The sequence below is a fragment of the Ovis aries genome, chromosome 21 (assembly GCF_016772045.2).
Source record: "Ovis aries strain OAR_USU_Benz2616 breed Rambouillet chromosome 21, ARS-UI_Ramb_v3.0, whole genome shotgun sequence".
Taxonomy (NCBI): domain Eukaryota; kingdom Metazoa; phylum Chordata; class Mammalia; order Artiodactyla; family Bovidae; genus Ovis; species Ovis aries.
Genome location: NC_056074.1, coordinates 14,772,192 through 14,788,355, shown reverse-complemented (window position 1 = coordinate 14,788,355; position 16,164 = coordinate 14,772,192). Strand labels below are relative to the sequence as shown.

At 52.5% G+C, this 16,164-nt stretch overlaps 1 protein-coding gene across 10 annotated transcripts in view; it reads right to left on the bottom strand.

Annotated features, from left to right (window-relative positions):
* The window catches only part of TENM4 (teneurin transmembrane protein 4), an 849,352-nt gene that overhangs the window by 245,853 nt on the left and 587,335 nt on the right, over positions 1–16,164 (bottom strand). For 7 of the 10 annotated variants that reach the window (XM_060403943.1, XM_060403939.1, XM_060403940.1 and 4 more), the window contains 2 exons: positions 6,152–6,250; positions 4,339–4,574 (listed from right to left, as the gene is read on the bottom strand). In XM_060403943.1, the coding sequence (XP_060259926.1) occupies positions 4,339–4,574; positions 6,152–6,250 (335 nt within the window). The remainder of the gene's footprint in view (positions 1–4,338; positions 4,575–6,151; positions 6,251–16,164) is intronic. The other 3 variants (XM_060403944.1, XM_060403947.1, XM_060403945.1) reach the window with 1 other exon arrangement.

The window sequence follows — 16,164 nt, the reverse complement described above, 5'->3', positions numbered from 1 at the left end:
GCAAAAGTCTTTGTGAAGGATATTTGTGCATGGCAGAGACAATTAATTTGATTTTGAATAATTGATAGATCCTTACAAGGTAGTCATCACAGCCTGAGATGATGGCCAAGCCAACGAGAGCTCACCCTTGGCCCTTGGAAGGCCAAGCAGCTGGAGAGCAAGCACAAGGCTGCCAACCCAGCCCCAGAGGACTCGTGGGACCCAGCCGGCACCCGCAATGCACTCACGGCCTTAGCTTACTCCTCCTCCAACCTCAGAAGCATCCTCCCGAGGTAGTGGACTATGAGGGAGAAATCAGGACTCAGGGGGAGAAGTAAGTTGCCCAGGGAGCAACAGCTGCTCGGTGGCTGAGCTGGGAGTGGAATCCAGACTCTCAGGCTGCTGCGAGCTCTGCCCCCAAGCCTCCATGCGGAATCTCCAGGTTAACAGAGGGAAGCCCTCAGGCTTGCCTCTCTGACTGGACCCTTGGATACGGATCCTAAACTCCCATTTTAAGTTGTCTATATACCTCAGGCTTTGGCAGAAGGATGTATTTATTCTTGGCAGGAACACCTTCTCAGTGGACTGACCTCTCCTGACTTGAGACCCAAATTCTCCCAAATTGACCTCAACCACCCGCCTCCCCCGCAACACTGTCACCCTCTGAGTTGAAGCCCTCATCTTCTCCTGACTTGTTTAGGCAGTAGGGCCCATTCTTCCTCCCTCCACCCTGAACTTTCTAAGACAAACGTGTCCTGCCACTGCTTCAAGCCCTTCAGGGGTTCCCTGTTGCCCATCCAGTAAGGTCTTAAACTTGGCTTCCACAGTGATCTTCAGAATCTGACCACTCTCTCCCACATTAGCTCTAATCGTGGCCCCCATGCCCCTCAAAGTCTTCAAACAGAAAATGTCTTTGCCACCAGATCACCTCCTTTCAAGACTTGGAAACATCCCTTGGTGCAAAATTCCTTTCCTTCATGTCTACTTCTGGCTGTGACCTGAAGACTCAGCTGAAACAGCACCTTTGCCAGAAAGTCTCCTCGGGTCCCTCCTGGAGGGGGCTGGGTATTCCCGCAGCTGCTCCCCATGTCACAGGTAATATACTATGGGGTCACGTTGGATAAACTGCTGCCTCTAAGCTGGCAGCACCTCAAGAGAAGGGGACATGCTGTTGGCCCTAGCGCAGCACAGTGCCTGACTCAAAGAAGGCACCTTGTTTGGTTTGCTGAATGAAAAAGAATATTCACAAAATTGTAGATTCTAAGACTACTGTGAAATGGAGTATTTCCTGCCGTATCAGTAAACAAAGATGTCGCAGCCATCAGCAATTTCAGGCCCCCAAGCGTGAATTTCTGAGCCCTGAGGGCACCCAAAAGGGAGAACAGTGCTTATGATCCAGGAGCTGCTGCTACTCCCTACTGTGAACAAGGAACTAAGGATGCGGAAAAAGCAAGGAGCAGAACGCCTACCTCAGATAGCTGAGATACATATGAGAGGAATGATTCCAGTGAGCCCAGCCTCTTTCATCCTCCCATACATAGGAAAGTGCCAAATTCCTTGAGATACCTGGTTTTCCTTAATTAAAAACAATCTTTTGATATTCAGACTACCTGTCCCTTGCTGCAAACTTCTGTATAACCTGACTCCCACCCTGCAGCCTACCTCCTCGGAGCAATTATGTCAGGGTTATTCAGAGTCTGTCTCCTAGGCGTGGCGTCCTAAAAATTCTCACCAAATAAAATGCCAGGTTCCAGGTTGTGACTGTTTTTGGAGTTTGACATTATCAATGTGGGAAGGAAACTGAAAGGTCCTCCAGTGACAGGCCCTATTCAATGAATGAATCTTTGTCTTGCTTATGTGGTCATGAAGCACTATTTGTACTCTTCCTAGACAGGAAACTCACCAGCTCCCACAGTAGCCCCTACTTTTAGATAGCTGATGATATAGTCTTACTAAATGGGAGAGGAAGAAGCCCATGGGATGGATGGCAGAAAGAAAGGTTATTTAATCAAATAAAGACTTAGACTTTCTGAACTAAGTTACACAGTATATAGTACAAACCTTACGACTTTAACACAAAACAAGTTGCTGTCTCTTGATGAACAATGACACCGCTTGTTCAAAAGTCTTCTCATCTATAACCTGTTTGCAGGGCGGTACTGGAGATGTGGACAGAGAGAACAGATTTGTGGGCACGCGGAGAGAAAAGGGTGGGCCGGACGGGAAGAGTAGCATGGAAACGTGTACGCTGCCATATGTAAAAGAGACAGCCGGTGGGGACTTGCTGTATGACTCAAGGAACTCAAACTGAGGCTCTGTGACAACCTACAGGGGTGGGATGGGGTGGGAGGTGGGAGGGACGTTCAAGATGGAGGGGACACATATATACTTATGGCTGATGCATGCTGATGTATGACGGAAACTGACACAGTATTGTAAAGCAATTATCCTTCAATTAAAAATAAATAAATTTAAAAAAAATTTATGGTTCTCAAGGGAGAAAGGTGGGGAGGGGGGTAAATTAGGAGTTTGGGATTAGCCAAAAAAAAAAAAGTCAACTCATCTGTGAAATATAATAATGTCAGTAAAAAGCAAGGGCTGTGCTAGTGGTCGGTGGGGTTACAGTACTGGTGATGCCATGGAGAAACTGCTGTGCCAGGTGGCCGTGCTTGAAACCCCACAACCCTCCCCGGTTACCCGATCTATGTCAATCCTGAAGCTCTTGCAGAGCCTGGCTGGGAGCTGACTGCTCCCAGTTTGGCTGTTCCTTTTTACCCCACGACCCAGAGCAGGGGTGGCAAATACTTGGCTTGTCATCAATATTCTCTTTTCCTGTGACCACAACAGACATCAGCCATCAGTCACAGACTCTTCCATGGAGTCTGAACGAAGCCTTGGGAGGCTTCTCAGCATAGCTTTTCAAGGCGGCCAGAGCTAATCAATCAGACAGAAGAGCAGATAAACACATAAGCCAACCTGATCTCGGTGCCATGAGGTTCTCCAACCCAATCTTCACAAGCGGAGGAGAGACCCGGCATGCCAGATAAGGCTTACTGCAACTCCAGGTGCTTAAGGAGTCTTTGCTCGGAGGGTTACCATCTTCCTGATTACTTGTTTCTCTTTAAAGATCTTGAGAGTGAAGTGACTTTACAGCTTACATCGCCCAGACCCCCATTTAGGCTTGAGTCTCTTCCTCCCAAACCAGTGGGAGCCGTGCTCATCACTCCTTGTGACAGTGCTTACTACCTCTCGAGACAGTCCTCTCCCACCCATGGTGACTTTGCTTGTCACAGAGTCCTTTTCCACAGCGGGCAGCACTCTGTCTTCCTCTGGCTTCTGCCAGTGAGTTTCATTTCTATTTATTGGGTTTACACAGCAAGGTTTCCTTTGCTAACAGAAGGATCTCAGAATGCCTGAGCGTGGATTCCAGGCCTTCTCAAGCTGGCCTAACCTACTATACATCTTAGAATGATAGAATCTGAAGGTTGGGAAGGACAGAGGGTTAAGCCAACCCTGGTGGATGCTGTTACTAACAGGCTGATTTACAGAGAGGCAGCGGACTCTACGCCTCTCTCTGGAGTAACATCCTTCCCGGGAGCAGACCAAAGGCCAAAGGCAGGGGTCGGAAGCAGGACACCCGACTGCGCTGCAAACGCGTCAGAAGAGCGCACAGTGGGGCTGTCGCAGGCACGGCGCTCGGCCTAGAGGGGTGTGTTACACGGTGGGAGCCCTGGGGTCAGCGAGGCAGGCCGGTCTGTGCCGCCCCCCGGCCTATGTGCCCCCTCAGCCAGCGCCAACTGCTCACGGGGGCCCCTCCCAACCGCGGTCTCCCACTGGACCTTGGCTCCCCCAGAAGGCCCGGCCAGACCCTCACCTTCAGACCCGCCTTCCTGGCTTGAGGTCAGCACAGCCCCCTCTGTGGCAGCTTCCCTCCAGCCCCAGGGCCCGCGGTCTCCTGCTTGCTCCTCGCGGCAGCGGCCTGGCACCCACAGGGGAGGCCAGCCTGCTGTCGAGCCTCCCAGCCTGCCACTTCGTTTCTAGTCACTACCCCCCGTGACAGTCATGTCACAGACGACGCCAGGCTTCCATCACACGAGGGGGCCGACAGGATGTACACCCAGGATGTACATCCAGGATGTACACGCACGCCGCCTTCCTGGTGTACATGCAGGAGGAGGGGACGGTCCCAGAGCCCCCCTTGACAGTCTTGGGGTGCAGGGGGCATTGTTACCGGCCGGCCCAGGGCGCTCAGCCCGCACGGTTCACCCCTTGAGCTCTGACCACCCACAGGTGTCTCGGTCACTGCCCTCTGGGCCGAAGGGGCCCCCAGGGACGCTGGGGCGGGGCGGGGGTACTTACCCACAAAGTACGCCAGCAGGATGACCAGCGTGGCCGAGATGGCAATGGCGCTCAGGGCCGCGCACTTCCAGTTACAGTACTTGGAAGGCTTCTTGAGGTTGAAGGCCGGGCGGGAGAAGGTCGTGCGAGGCAGGGGCCGGGGCGGCGGCGAGTACACCGTGCTGGACGTCAGAGGGTAGCCCGGCGCCGCGCTGCAGAAGAGCGGGGAGGTGCCTCCCGGCTTGAAAAGGAAGTGCCTGTGGATGGAGAGAAGCCGGGGGCGGCAGGGTTAGCTGGCGCCCCGGGAGCCCACACTGGCCTGAGGGTGGAGGCAGCGGTAGAGGAAGCATGCAGAAGAGCCTAGAGAGACGGGGAGAGAGAAAGAGCCACCACGGAGGAGACGAGGGACAGAGAGAAAGGAAAATCATGTGCCGGACAGAACAGGGCACACGGAAACACGTTTCCACGGAAACACAGGTGGGACAGCCCTGCCCATGGGGAACCCACCCCAGCTGGACAGAAGGCTGGGTGCTGAGATCCTTTTCCTGGGAAGCCACGGTGGGGCTGCGATGCTGTTTTCTTGGAGAAGGAACTAGATGTCTCCTAAAATTGTTGCAGTAACTTGGAAAACGCCGAAAATCCTATTCTGGCCACCATCACCATTCCCCCTCCCCCGGAGATTATGAAACCACAGGTTTTTCCTCTCCTTCCAATGCATCCTTCGCTTTTGTACCATGGTGGAGGAATGGAACACCAACTTTTTCTTTTTTTTTTTAGAGGGAGTTGGGCTTCCCTGATAGCTCAATTGGTAAAGAATCTGCTTGCACTGCAGGAGACCCCCGTTGGATTCCTGGGTCTGGAAGAGCCTCTGGAGAAGGGGTAGGCTACCCACTCCAGTATTCTTGGGCTTCCCTTGTGGCTCAGCTGGTAAAGAATCCGCCTGCAATGCGGGAGACCTGGGTCTTCAATCCTTGGTTTGGGAAGATCCTTTGCAGAAGGGAAACGCTATGCACTCCAGTGTTCTGGCCTGGAGAATTCCATGGACTATATATTCCACGGGATTGCAAAGAGCCGGACAGGACTGAGTGACTCTCAGTTTCACATTCACTTTGGTAGGGGTGGGAACCAAGAAACCACTACTAAACCCTGCCAAGGTCAAGAGTCCCTTAGTGGCTGTTACACAGCGAATGGCAGCAGATGCCTTCAAAGAACTCTGCTCAGAAGCCAGCCTGCTGCCTTCCAGGCCCCTGGTAACAGCTGTGGCAGAGGACAGATGGGCAACTGTGTCCTGCAGCCTGGCCATAGCCTTGAGGGCAGCATGGCAAGGTCAAAGCACATTGTTGTGGCCGAATTAGGGGCCAGGAAATCCTCCACAGCCTGTCTTTAACCATGGCAATGCGAGGCCTGGGAAACGGGGTGCACTGGTTGCCCTGCATGCCCCCGGAGTCTTAGGGCAGAAGGTAAGACTGAGAGGGCTCCTGTATCCTGCTGCAAGAGGCCTCGGGCCGCAGAATATAGCACCAGGGCCAGCATACATACAACACAGGGCCTGTGCTGCATAGAGGCGGCTGCATGAGATGGCTTCCGGATGTCAGAGGCAGCCAATGAGATGCCAGGAGCGCCATATTAACAAGACTGCTGTTAATATGCTGTGGGATAGGGTACTCCAAGGATAAACTCTTGCAAGTTGAACACAGGCTTGGGGATGGGCATGCAACATGGCCTCATCACTTCCCCAAGGAGGTCCCAGGGAAAGGTCTCAGGGTCAGCATGCAGGAGCGGGGGCCGCAGGGAGAGCACACACAGAGGGGAGGAGCATGGGGACGTCACCTACCCGTCATTGTAAGCCCCATCATGGCGGGAGGCGCTGAGAATGTCCATCTCAATCAGGCTGTCCTGCAATGTCCCTAGGAATGGCTGCTTGCCTAGGTTTCTACACACACATGGAGACATGAATGAAGCCATGAGTCATGCGTTGATGAAGGGGAGAGTAGAGAAACATGGAGAGCGGCTGACTGCTGCGGCTATGCGTGAGACCAGCAGGGGGCAGTTTCCAGGCAAGGGGCCTGTGGGCAAGCCCCCGGTGCCCAGGGTCTGCCTGGCCCAGAGCATCTGGAGAGAGCACCCTCCATACAAACCTGTAGGTCTGCCAGCTGTGTGCATCACATCGCATCTCTGACTGGTGAAGACTGATTATGGCTCATGTGCTGAGCTAGGCACGTGATATCCATTTATCTCAGGTCTTCAAAGAGACACGGTACAAGGAAGGCAGTGTCGTCCCCTTTGTACAGAGCAGGGAATGGAGACACGGGGAGGTCCCAGGACTAAGCTGAGGCTACCAGCTAGCAAGGTTCAAAGCAGGGATGTGAGCCCAGGTTTATCTGGTTCCAGAGCCTGGCTTTCTCCTCTACTTGATCCTGCCTACATCTGCTTTAACAGCCAGAGATACTCACTTTGCTTGTCCAAAGGAAAAGGACAGACAAGCATTTTGGGCCCTTTGCTTTTAAAGCAGTGGTTCTCAAACTTGTAAGCATAGGAATCCTCGGGAGAGCTATGCTTTGCTGAGGCTCAGCTCCAGAGATCTGGGGTCACTGGGTGTTGGGGGGTCTGGGGATCTGCATTTCTCATGAGCCCCCCAGGTTGCAGGTGATACTGGAGGGTCAGGGTCCTTTGGCAGGGCGGTGATGACTGATTGGCAGGGACGGAGCTCCACAGAGACGGGGGGCTCTTTCGTCTCCCACGTGCACTGAGGGCACTGAGGCCTTCTGGGACCCAGAATGAAAGTCAACACACTCGCCACTTTGGCCTCAACTGTGCCTGCTAAGTGACGCCACTCACACGCAAGTGCATGGCATCTTGTTTCCTAACGTGTCAGGGTTGCTGCCACCTCACTTGAATTGTTTTGAACACGCCCGTGGTGGATACCCGCTGCTATCTGTGCCTCAGGGAAGACTGACTGCATAAAGTCACCTTTTGGGGCCAGCCCTGCCACATACTATCCTTCTGACTTTGACCAGATCTTGAGAACTGGAAAACTACATTCAAGCCCCCTTTCTGCCGCATTCCTGCTGTGTGACTCTGTGTAGACACTTTAACCTCTTCTAATCTTACACTACTGTATCTGTAAAATGGGGCTAATAATACTAAACTCACAGCTTGCTATAGGAGCCACAGAGGAATGTTGGAAGTATTTTCAGAGTTTAGGCAAAGGTTACAGAAATACCAAGGCTAGCTATAACAGTGGCTACCTAACCTACATCTCGGCTTCCCAGGTGGTGCTAGTGGTAAAGAATCTGCCTGCCAATGCAGGAGATGTAAGAGACATAGGTTCGATCCTTGGTTGGCAAGATCCCCTGGAGGAGGGCACGGCAACCCATTCCAGTATTCTTGGCTGGAGAATCCCATGGACGGAGGAGCCTGGTGGGCTACAGTCCACAGGGTTGCAGAGTCAGACATGACTGAGGGACTTAGTGAGCACGCACCCTAGATCCACTGTATACTTCTCACTGTCTAGAGCTGTGCAGCTATTATCCAGTGTAAATCTTTCTTTCTCAACAACCCTGCAAAGTCTCCACTGCATCCTTGTTTTGTAGGCTGGCATGCATGGCATGGCCTGGAGAAGTCCCAAGGTTCTCTCATATAGTAAGCAAATGGCAGAGCCAGACTGAAGCCTGAGTTTGTCTGCCATAGGAGCTCAGGCCCGCTCAGGCCCTCTCTGCCCATAACCTGCCCAGCCCCACATGCTTGCAAAAGGAGGGGCTGTAAGTACTGTCTCAGGGCACCATTCCCCTGGCCTTCCCAGGGACTGTGGGGGCACAGACAGCACTGTTTTGCAGCCGGGCCTCTGAGTACCACCATGCTGGTGGGTACCTAGCAGTCTGGGTGGCAGCCGGATCTGGAAGCCACCCCTGGGGCATCCCACAGAGCCCAGAGTTCCCGCAGGGGAGCGGAAGTCCCTCGGAGTGGCCCCATTTCTGCCCCCAGGCAGGGAGGCCTTCTGACGGGAGGTCCCCTGACCCAGCGAGAAGCACACAGGCCCTGGGGTCAGGAAGGTCTGCCTCTCTCAGCCCCTGGCCTGCAAGTGCCTGACAGACGGTAGAAGGAACTCAAATAAATATTTGCTGACTACTGCGGGTGACGGGGTACACCAAGGAGAGTGTGCCTGGCATATCATGAGCATGTAGTTGGTATTTAATTGAGGGTAGCACAGGGGGGGCTTTATTATTATTTCCTCTATTCCCTGCATTTCAGGAGGACATCTGCAGTCTTTTCATAGTCTATACTGCCCAGCCTGGGCAGGCCCTCACTCCCCTGTCCAGGGACCCCAGAGCTGAGCTCTTGCTGCCTTCTTGGGGCCTGAGAGTGGCCACGTGGCACACTCACCAGGACACATGGGGGTCTGGCCTGTATCACTAGGTGAGGACTGTGTTCTCAGACAGTCAAATCTAATCTTTAAGATGCATCAGTAGCAAGTAAATATATTCAGGGAAAAGGGACAAAGGATAAAGATAAAAATATTAACAGTGCGGATTTTCCAGTGTCTGGAATAAGAGCGATTTTAATTTTGTTATTTTAAAGGAAACTTTTAAAGAGAGAGAGAGAATGGGCAACTATCTCCTGAAAGCACAGAGCCATTCAAACAAGGGAAAAGGCAACACAACAGAAAAGGGTTTCTAGAGTGACAGAGTGCCTGTCATTTCCTGAGAGCGCCTCCACATCCACACTAACTCAGGTGTCAATCATTTAGATCACTCAGGAACTTGGGGGCACATAGTACTTGCTGAAATGCTGCCCATTCCGATGCTACTTTTGCCTTGAACTGTGCTGTGTGTGTGCTCAGTCATGTCCGACTCTTTGTGACCCCGTGGACCGTAGTCTGCCAGGTTCCTCTATCCATGGGATTCTCCAGGCAAGACTACTGGAGTGGGTTGCCATGCCCTCCTCCAGAGGATCTTCCTGACCCAGGGATCGAACCCACATCTCTTGCATCATCTGCACTGGTAGGCGGTTTCTTTACCACTGTTTCACCTGGGAAGCCTTTGCCTTAAAATAAGAAGCCTTATTCCGTACTTTCAAAGCTAAGTTCTGGGTCAGTTTATTAGGTCTCATCTGACTCTGAGAAAACTGAGGCCCAGAGAGACACATGCCCCACTCCCACCCACATAGCAAGTCAGTGGCAGAGCTGGAATGAAAACTCCGGTGTCCCAACACCCAGTTCAAGGGTCCTCAGTACATTTTGTGTCTACCTCTGCCCCCAGCATCTGGGTTTCTGGTTCTTCTGAAACATAAATGTGATGAGGGCTTCCTGATGGGGACCCTGAGCTGCTGAGCCCTCCCTGGGTCACAGTCCTGCAGGGTCTCCAGCTCACTGCTGCTGGGAGCTCAAGTATGGCCGTCAGATTCATCTGACCCTCACATTGCTGGGTGTTGTTAACTCATTTTACAGACATGGAAGCTGAGACCCAGAGACGTTAAGAGACTGCCCGAGATCACACAGCAATAAAAAGCTAGGGATGGGATTCAAACCCAGATCTCTCCAACTTAATCAAGCTGCCTATCAGGAAAGAGCAGCCAAGGGCTTGGAGAGGGCACTGCAGGGTAATGCTAGACTGTACTTAGAGCTCCTCTTAGAGGCAGGAGGGGACTGGCTCCCTTCGAAGCCTGAGGGGAGGCCCTGGATCAGTTCCTGAGCTGCCTGAAGCGGGGTTCCATCTCTTTGACCCAGGGCCGGATGAGCTTGCCTCCCAAACGCAGATGACAGGGCTTTGGGAGAGGAAGTGGCTGGGGAGCTGCAGTGGCCAGTGGTTCTTCTGGGACCATCCCATTCCACAGCCCGTCTTCTCACCACAAGCCCACTGTCCTGGACCAGGTTTCCATCCACAGGGCCCTGGGACAGCTGCCGATAAAGCAGGACAGGCAGGGATCACACCCCACACCCTGCAGCTGAGACCCTCCCACAGGGTGCTTGGGGTATAAGAGACTCAGCCAAAACCACTTAAATTTAGTTACGGAGCTGGCATTTGAGCGGAAGGATGAACAAAGAAAAGTGAGCCAGCTCTTCCATGCCATTCCCATGATGTCCCTCTCGATTTGAAAGATGGTGACAGCTCCTCACCCTCATGTCTGCCACTCCAGCCCCTGGGCCCACAGGGTAAAGTGCGCCCTCCTGTTCATGGAACTCAAGGGTCACTGATCCCTATTTACTGTCGTCTCCGCAGGGAAGCCCTGCAGCTCCCACTTCAGCCAACTCTCAGCCCTCTCCCCCAAAATCCAAGTTCTCTCCTGGACTTTGCACAACTGTCATCTCAGAATTCCTTTCTCCCCTGAAATTCCACGCGTACATGCCCCAGGATGCTACCTTTAATAATCAGAAAGGAAGCACTGGACGGTGGTTAGGGGCGGAAACTCCGAGTAGGCTGGCCCAGGTATGGATTGTGGCCCTGCCCTTCACTGGCTGTGGCTCCTTAGATAAGTTTCTTAAGTTTTCTGTTCTTCTGATTCTTCACTTCTCCAGTGAGGAGGATAATAAGAGCTAAGTGCCGAAGAGCTAGGATAGCAGAGGGGTGCGGAAGAACTGAGAGCAGTACCGACAGCCATCCTTTTAAAGGCATGCTTATAAGGTTGGTGTGTCTGCTTGTCTGGTGTCTGGGAACTCAGGGTTCAGGCGGGTTCCCACCATCAACTGATTAGAGGGACTGACTCACTGAGCCTCAACTATTTGCACAAACACCAGGGTTTATGCTGAACACACCTGCCTTCCTTCTGGGAGTCTGGATTTTGGATACATGCCAGGCAGGAGGCAAGGTGTCCATGTGACCAGCCCTCAATAAAACCCTTGGCACTGAGCCTCTAATGAGCTTCCCTGGTTGGAAGCTCATTAGCACACTCAGTATGGACTCTCTGAGTGTTTGTTATGGTTATTATTTGGTGCTTCTAAGCAGGGGAGGGGGTGGTCACACCGTCCTCTCTGCTTCCCAGGTCAGAGCATTATGCAGACAGCCCTGCCTACTTTTCTTCATTTATGGGTCTGCCTCCCTCACGAGACCTTGTGCTTCCTGCATGGGAGTGGCTGTGTATGTTTGTGACTGAATCACTAAATGACAGAGTCCGTGGGGTTCTGTCGGCTCCCAGCAATGCTCAGAAGCTGGCCTGGGGCACCAGGAGACACCGTGTGCCCTTCTGGGAAGCGCGTCAGGGCTGGGCTGGAGACCAGGGGAAGGCCTCCCATCCCTGGGGGTGGGCATGGCTGTTCCCCCAATGGAGTGTGGCCGTGGAGTGGGCCCCAGGCTCCCAGACCAGGCCTGTGATCAGATGAGCTAGAGCTGAGGTCTGGCTGCCTTCTGCTCTGGCTTCCCCTTCATCCGACAGGAGCCCGTCGGGTTATTCATCAGGCAGGCCCTGTGAACTCAATCACACGTCTATGTCGCAGACTGTGAAAGAAGGGGATTGGGTTTTAGGGGACTCTCAACATGTGGTTCCCACCAGAATGGACCACAGACGCACCTGCAGGGCTTAAAGCAACATCGCAGCCCAGCTCTGGGGAGCACGGCTAGATCCCATCTCCTTTCTCCCTGGGGGCCTCGGTCACCCTGGGGGAGTGCCAGTGGCATAGTGGGGCGGGGCAGGGAAAGGAACAGGTTAATCAAGTCCTTCCTCTTCTTTGTCCTTCCACTAGCCTCTCCTCTCCTGCTGGCATGCAAGAGAAACCCCTCCTGGTCATTCTACTAGCTGTTAGGGTATTTGCTCAGCTATTTATTTTCGACTCTCAACCAACGGAGGGGCCTGTGGCATCGGGAGGGAGGCCCAACTGCTGGGGGGCTTGGGGAAGCTGTTCAGGGCATCTCAAACAGGCCCTGCTCTCTGGGGCTCCCTGGGCTGAGCTCAGTCTGCGTCTCCCCAGGCCCACCTCTCCTCCCTGCCTCTCCCCGGGGACTCCTGCTCTTCAACCAGGCAGTCCCCCAGCACCAGGGCCCCTGAAACATCTCCCCTGTGCCCCGCTCAGGCCTCAGGTGAGTGTACATGTCCATTCATTTGCTCCATCATTCATTCACACCATCTCACCTGCATGTTAATATTTATTGGGCCCTCATCAGGTGGCAAGGCTGTGTTGTGTGCTGGGGGATCCTGAAGCAAGGCAGTTAAAACACATTTCCAGTGCTGATCTCTAGCCTGCTGCTAGCGTCTGTTCTCTGGCACCCAGTAGGCATTGCTGAATATTTAGTGGACAACAAATAACTACATGATAAGCCCTTGAGCATGCACGTGTGCCAAGACCTATGCAGACATTATTTTTGTAGCTGCTCCAACACCCTGATGAGGCAGTACGGTAGATTCAAGGAGGATGAAAATTCTCAGCTCTTCTCGCTCTGAGATATGGGGTCTATTGTCTCTCCCTTGAAGCTGGCTGGCCCGTGACTGCTCTGACCAACAGAATATGACAGAAGTGACACCATGCCAGTTCCAGGCCAAGTCTAATATTAGGAGGATCAATGGCTTCTTGTCTCAGCACAGTGGAGCCTTGAGCTGCCATGTGGAGACAGCCTGAGACCATACGAGAAGGAGAGGGCGCCCCCAACCTAAGCCCAGCTTCCCAGCGGTCTCCCGCAGGGTGTCAGGCACGTGAGTAAAGTAAGGCCATCTTGGATCCTTCAGACCAGCTCAGCCAACAGCCAGACACCACAGCTGCCTCCCGACTACCCCATGTGGAACAGAGGGCCAGCCCACCCGAGCTCTTCCTAAACTCTCAACTCACGCTGTGAAGTACAATCAACTGGTGGTCTTTAAACCGCTAAGTGTTGGGGTAGTAGGTTACGCAGCAATAGATCGTCAGAACAGGAATTCACTAACACTTTCTCCCCTTTAGAGACGAAGATTGTAAGGTCTAGGTCCACAGCTAGTGAGCACTCGGGTGGGGGTCTGATGGTAGGATGCATCTGACCTTTAAACCCGTGCTTTGAACAACTCACTACAGTGAGTGGACCATCACTTGTGCCCTCAAAATGTCAGGGTCAAACTCACTTCTTCAAAGTAAAGAAGAGAGAGAACCCACAGCTTCCTCTCTCAACTCCTCTGGTGAGCAGCACCTTAATACATATTTTTGGATGACTTTTTCTCCACAGGGTTGATATAGGGAGCAGATACACATGGGAGAAAAAGGGAAACAGCTTTTATGGCACGTCTTTTAATTCCAGGCACTGTGCTGTGCGCTCATATTTTAGCTCCCAAGCTAAGACATATGACTTCTTATCCCAATTTAGAGATGGGGACATCAAGGTTCAAAGATGCTAAGAAATTTTCCCAGCCAGGAAGCGCTGAAGCCAAGGTAGGGGTCTACATCCATCTGATCTATAAAGCCTGCATCCTTCCCACCTCACCAAGTTGGTCAGTTACCTGTGACTATCTCCAGACTTGACATGGCTCCCTCATAAACTCTATTGGTTGGTTTTGTGCTATTGACCAGCTGGTATTAAGAGCCAGAATTCTGATTGTCTTATCCACTGTACTAAGCACCTCTCCCAGTTTCAGGCTGATTTTAGATGCACAGAACTCTGCAGTCATAGATGAAGCCTTCCTCCAGCATTTCATCTGGGTCTTCAAGGACAAGTAGGACTTCGCTAGACCAAGAAGGAAGGAGGAGGGCGACTCTGGCAGAGAGCTGTGCAAAGAGTACGTGCAAAGGCATAGGGGCACGTGAGGCCCAAGGTTTTGCTGAAATACTGATAAATACACATATGTGTACACTCATCTGTACACACATACACTGAATATTAAATTTACAAGATTATGTTACATATGTATATGGATTTAGATAAGCAAGAAAATGTTACATAAACACAAGTATATGCCAACATGTTAATAATGATTACTGTCTGGTGGTAGATATGGGTAACTTTCTTTTCTGGCTTATTTCTATTTCCTAAGTGCTCTATAAAATATTAGTTAAGAAGAGAGAAAGCAAAGTTCCTGTGGTTTGAGCAGTAGAAATAGGAGGACAGAGGGCAGATGGGCACATGGGCACTGGCTGACCAGGCAGGAGAGTTAAGCTGGGACCACCCTCACATCTCCAAGAGCCATCAGGAGACCGACCCTGCTGCTGGTCCTCTCCTCTATCTTCCTATCCCTCGAGAAACTTGGAGAGCCACCTACTCTGATGCCATGTGAGAAGCACAAACATCTAAGCAGAGGGAGTAGCTGCCACACTCCGTTCAGAGAACGAGAGCCATTGATTACTTGCTGGCTACCTTTGATCATGTGCTGTCATTCCACAAGCACTTGGGGAATCCTGGGGATCTAATTAAGCTACTCTGCTTGGGAAGGCACACAATTATCTGACTCTGTCCATGAAGAGAGCAAATGAAGCACGCAGGGAAAAGTCACACATGATTTTAAAGGCTGTCAGCAGACATATTAATTAAGAGACTGGGGAAGGGGTTGCGCCATACCTGTGAGAAATGTGCTTTAGGGAAAAATGACTGTACGAGGGGTAAAATGACACAAAAGGATGCTGGTTCTCTCTCACTGGACCCACGAGTTCAACGTGGGAGTATCACGGCCATGTGCCAGGCAGAGTCAGATGGGTCCACTTCCCATGTGTGGATTAACTTCACTTCTTTAAATGTGACATGACTTTTGTCCTCTTCCCAGATAAGGAACAAGAATTTGAGAGGCTAAAATCTCTGTTTCCCACTACTTTGAGAAATAGGGCAGAAGAGTAAGAGGTTCCAAATGTCCAGCCTGGGACACTTTGTCCTTGGTTCAGAGCAAGCAGAGAAAGGCTACGTCCCCCAAGGTCAAGAGTGCGTGTCTCAGAATGGCAGGCTGATGGGTGCATCTAATTTTCATCTTTATATCTTTCTGTGCTTTGCCCAGTAGGCTTGTATGGTTTTCATAATCTTAAAAGAATCATCTGCACTTGGGAAAAACAGTGGTGTAGCAAAGGGAAGGAAGACAGCTAGGAACTGAGGCTGACTGAGATCCTTGAGCTGAAAGGAGCATCCTCGGAGGCTGGGAGAAAGGAGAGGCAGGGTCCAGCCCAGCAGCAGGTGGTGGTGGTGCAGGGGTGGAGGTGGAGCAGGTGCTCCATACCGAGGAGCCGGGGCACCCGGGTTCAAATCTCAGCTGTGCGTGGACTGTGATGGGACCTGAGCTAGTCACTTATCCTGAGTTTAGCTTCCAAACCTGTCAGCTGGGATCACAATAATCATACCTACTTCAAGTTGTGAAGATTACTGTTTTATCACACAAACTCGAGTACACCCGTGTTAGGGCTTGCTAGGGCTTTGGGGATAGAGCGGCTAGGCCAACAGGGGAGGGGAGGGGAGGGGAGGGGAGATGGTCACTGAGCAGCCACCTACCCACTGGCTGCTCCTGCCTGGTCCCCAGCTGGTCCCCATGGCACCACACAGGTGCCACGACAGGCAAGGGGGACCAACTATGGAAGGGAATGGCGGAGGTGTGGGCCCAAATCAGACCCTGGGAGCTTGCTCTCTGCCACATGCCAGCCTGCTTAGACACAGCAGCTCTCACCTACTCTTACAACAGCGCTTTCCATCCAGCAGCAGCCCTGTGGTGTAGTAGAGGGAGGCGCAGAGGGGGAGGCCGCTTGACCAAGCTCACACCTTCAGTGAGCAGCAGGGTAGCCCTGAACCTCAGAGCTGCTTGATTCTCAAGCCCCAGTGCTCTCTCCCCTCCATCCCACGGCCCTTCTCTCTGGCAGCCAGAGTCGGATCCCTGAGACCCTGTTGCCCAGGACAGGCCCGGTGGTGGGCATGCAGCATGGCCCCGCCAGGGCCCCAGAGCCCCGGGGATCTCAGCCCAGCCGTCTCCTGTCCTCAGGGCCCCAGCTCG